Source organism: Lampris incognitus, chromosome 2, assembly GCF_029633865.1.
Source record: "Lampris incognitus isolate fLamInc1 chromosome 2, fLamInc1.hap2, whole genome shotgun sequence".
NCBI lineage: Eukaryota > Metazoa > Chordata > Actinopteri > Lampriformes > Lampridae > Lampris > Lampris incognitus.
The window spans coordinates 43,041,883-43,045,203 of record NC_079212.1 but is presented as its reverse complement, the minus strand read 5'-3'; the positions used below and the strand labels follow the sequence as shown (position 1 = coordinate 43,045,203).

The 3,321-nt window shown below is 45.2% G+C and overlaps 1 protein-coding gene across 1 annotated transcript; it reads left to right on the top strand.

The window, feature by feature from the left end:
• Nucleotides 1-512: 512 nt before the first annotated feature.
• tmem82 (transmembrane protein 82) lies at nt 513-3,111 on the top strand. Its single transcript, XM_056273795.1, has 5 exons — nt 513-755; nt 1,084-1,156; nt 1,305-1,488; nt 1,649-2,063; nt 2,882-3,111. The coding sequence occupies exons 1-5, from the start codon at nt 671-673 to the stop codon at nt 3,094-3,096; spliced, it is 972 nt and encodes a 323-aa protein (XP_056129770.1). The 5' UTR covers nt 513-670; the 3' UTR covers nt 3,097-3,111.
• The last annotated feature ends 210 nt before the right edge of the window (nt 3,112-3,321 follow it).

The following is a 3,321-nucleotide window of genomic DNA, read 5'->3' as shown; positions in this document are numbered from 1 at the left end:
ATGCTATTTCCCACCATGAGTGTAAAGAGTAGGCAAATAGGTAAGTTCGGTTCTGTGGCCAAGAAAAGAAAAAAGCTGAGACCAATACTAGCTTGTGTCTGTTATGACTGGCTTGTATTACGGACCTTAAAAGCTTGCTGTCTAACTGAAAGGTTGGCTGAGAAGTCAATTAATTGACCCCGTCACAGTACATATGAGGAGAAAGTAGTAAGTCCGAATCAAAGAGAAAATATATCACACTTTGTATTTTGCAGACTAGTGGACAGTCCAGCTGTATCTTTAGCCGTGTTTGGACCACCACCTCTGCTGTGATGCAATAGTCCCCATTATCATCTCCTGTGGTGCAATAGTCCCCATTATCATCTCCTGTGGCGCAATAGTCCCATTATCATCTCCTGTGGCGCAATAGCCCCATTATCATTATGACTGCTGAGGAGCTTGGCTCTGCTGTCAAGTGACCTTTGGTACAGGACCCGGAACAGGCTTCCGTGACACGGAAGCTAACCGCTGACTAACCCAGTAGAATTAAACAAAACGAAAGACCCTGGCAACATTTTGTCTGGATTTTGCAATGACGTGATTAACTTTGAGCCTTTTGTTTTCCGGTATGAACGGGGGCCCAGTTTAAGCGTGATTGCTGTTGCCTACTTTTTAAATTACTCACAGTGCGATGTTATCCTTCATTACCTCGCCTCTCTCTCATTTACTGAAATGGCTGCCTCTGGGTGCAAGTCCACTGGATGGTTTACTTCAAGGTGAGTTTCTGCTCCCTTCCTCTCCGATTTTACTATCTGAGAAGACTACTACATTTGATATTGTAACGTGCATGGATAAGAAGACACGCTGGCCGCTAGCTCGTGGGATCTGACCCTTTAGTCGATCGGTTAGGGATATGTCCTGCGGTGCGGGCGATACGGGTTCGCGTCCCGGCCGCGGCAGTTCCTGTGGTTGTGTTGTCCCCCGAATTCGCTACAATATATTCTTTGCTACCGCTTACAATTCCTCTTGGTGATGTGTGTATTGTGAAAAGAGGTGAAATGTTGTGTTACTGGTGGTGAGAACTCGCCGTTGCTTGACCCGCAGGGCTGGTGGGGGCGTGTGGGATCTCGGTGCTGGGTAACCTGATGAGAGTACACTTATTTGTGGAGGCTGAGAGGTGAGGCTGAAATATGTGAGGCTTGCTTTCTATTTCCTGACTCCATCAACATGTCAAGTTGACAAGACCTGGTGTTTATGAGTTCTTACTGAAATACTCCCATACTGATTAAAACCTTTACAGTTTGTTTGCTCTCCCTCTGCTCCAGCGATGAAAACGGTGGTAAACAGTGGACACCCGCACGCCGAAGCCAAGCTAAAACCGGATTGGGTGGAGCGCTCTGGTTTTTTCTTGTGATGGGGCTGCTGGCTGTGGTGGGCTCACGAGTGGCCTCCCTGGTGGTCCTAGAGTTTTGTCTTCGAGCGGCCTCTGCATGGTTAACAGCTGGACCAGTAAGAAACCAAAAAAAAAAATAGGATAGTCTCTAAACGTTTTTATTTATTTTTTGTGGGGAAAAAAAAGCTTTATCTAATATTTCCCTGTTCCTATTGTTTTCACTTATAATGAACACCACATTCCACAATTTATCCTCTTCCCCTTTCCGATCTCCAGCAGCGAAGGAGATTTGTGCAGCAGCTGCTAGTCCAGTGCCAGTTCTCTCTCGGCTGTGCCCTGAGCTGCAGTCTACACTTTCTCCATGAAGGGGCGCCCCAGCGTTGGCTGTGCCTGCTCCTGGCAGCCGCACTCAGCGGGTTCCTGGCCTGGCAGGCCCGGCGCCTGCAGCACCACGTCGTGGTCCTGTACAAACTCCACAGCTCCCAGCGCTACTGTGGCGTCTGCATCAGCCTCCTCTCTTCTGGGTGCCTCCTGCTACCGATGCTCTGCAGGGTCCTGATGCTAACGTTTACTGTGGCCGGGATCGCATCCATATCCATCATCAATAAACACTTTCTCTCTGCAACAGAGGCCCTCAGGTTTTGGACACCACTGACTATCTGCTATACGTTGCTGGTGGTGTACATGCAAGGTGAGACACTTGTTGCATACATACAGGGAAAAACTAGACGTGTAGAAATGGGTACCTTACATCAGACATTGTAGTGCAACGATGACGTGAAAGGTGGACTAAGCTTTTGTTGGTATTGCCACTAAAAATTGTTATGTGATCATAATCATTTCTGCAAGACAGCTAATTTGTGCATGCAAGACATTTTTTAGGTGGGACACTTGGATAGATAGATTACTTTAATAGAACACTTCTTTTTTCAAGTATTACAAATGACAGAAGATGAAAGTACCAAAAGATAGAAATCAAGAAATAACGGGTCTCCTCTAAAAAGAATGTATGTGGTCTTTTACAGCCTGACTGCACTAATAAGTGGCTAAGTACACAAAACACTCGGAAAGGGCTAGTAACAGAAATAGTACAGAAAATTACAATAGGAAAAAATAAGTTCTATTAGGCAGCCCTGTCTCATGAGTTGAGAGTAAAAGTGCCCTTAGCATTCATCCTTTTGTCGTCTCCAGGTCATAATGTCATACAATCAAGTTCAAACTCTTTTATTTGTCAAATGCACAACAATACAGCTTGGCAGTGAAATGCTTAGGCATCAGTTCAACCTCAGATCCATCATCAAATATCTTAAATCATGAAATTGTGCATCCCAGTGTATCTTCTATGTTAAGCGCTATGTGCATTGTGCAACTTTTCAAAGAGAGCCAAACAGGCATAATTACAGCAGTTAATTAATTACAGCACCATTTACAGTTTCTTCAACGTGAGTGACATTAAAGCTAAATAGTCCTGAATTGCCATGTGAAGCTAAATGGTTTTTTTTCTGACAGAGGAGCAGCATCGACAGCCCACTGGCCAGGCGATCTTAAACACAGTTGTGGTGCGTCTCGGTGGCCTGATGGTCCTGATGCTGACTGTTGGGCGATGGGCAGACGTGCTGCACATCTTTGTTTGCTTCCTGGGGGAGGCCAGCTGTCTAATCCCTACCATGGATCTACTGGATCTGCATCCTCACAGGTCACTGAGTCAAAGCTCGCAGGGCTGAAATAGCTGTTATAACCCAAAACACTGGGGAATATCAACAATTTCATTTAACCAAGACTAGGTCTCAAGATGAGACTTAACTTCTGACACATCCCACATAAGGACTGTATAAGATCTCAAGAGTGACAGATTTAGGTCACTCTACTAATTGTAAAAAGCCTTCATCTCACTTTAATGATGTTCAAATTGACAATGTAAACTACCAGCCTCACTGAATGAAGTTTCA

Excerpts from the sequence above, each read along its gene's own strand:
- tmem82 (XM_056273795.1), top strand. The coding sequence starts at position 671 with ATGTTATCCTTCATTACCTCGCCTCTCTCTCATTTACTGAAATGGCTG. Across the intron at positions 756-1,083 it reads ACTGGATGGTTTACTTCAAG|GGCTGGTGGGGGCGTGTGGG; the intron begins GTGAGTTTCTGC and ends CTTGACCCGCAG. Across the intron at positions 2,064-2,881 it reads GCTGGTGGTGTACATGCAAG|AGGAGCAGCATCGACAGCCC; the intron begins GTGAGACACTTG and ends TTTTTCTGACAG.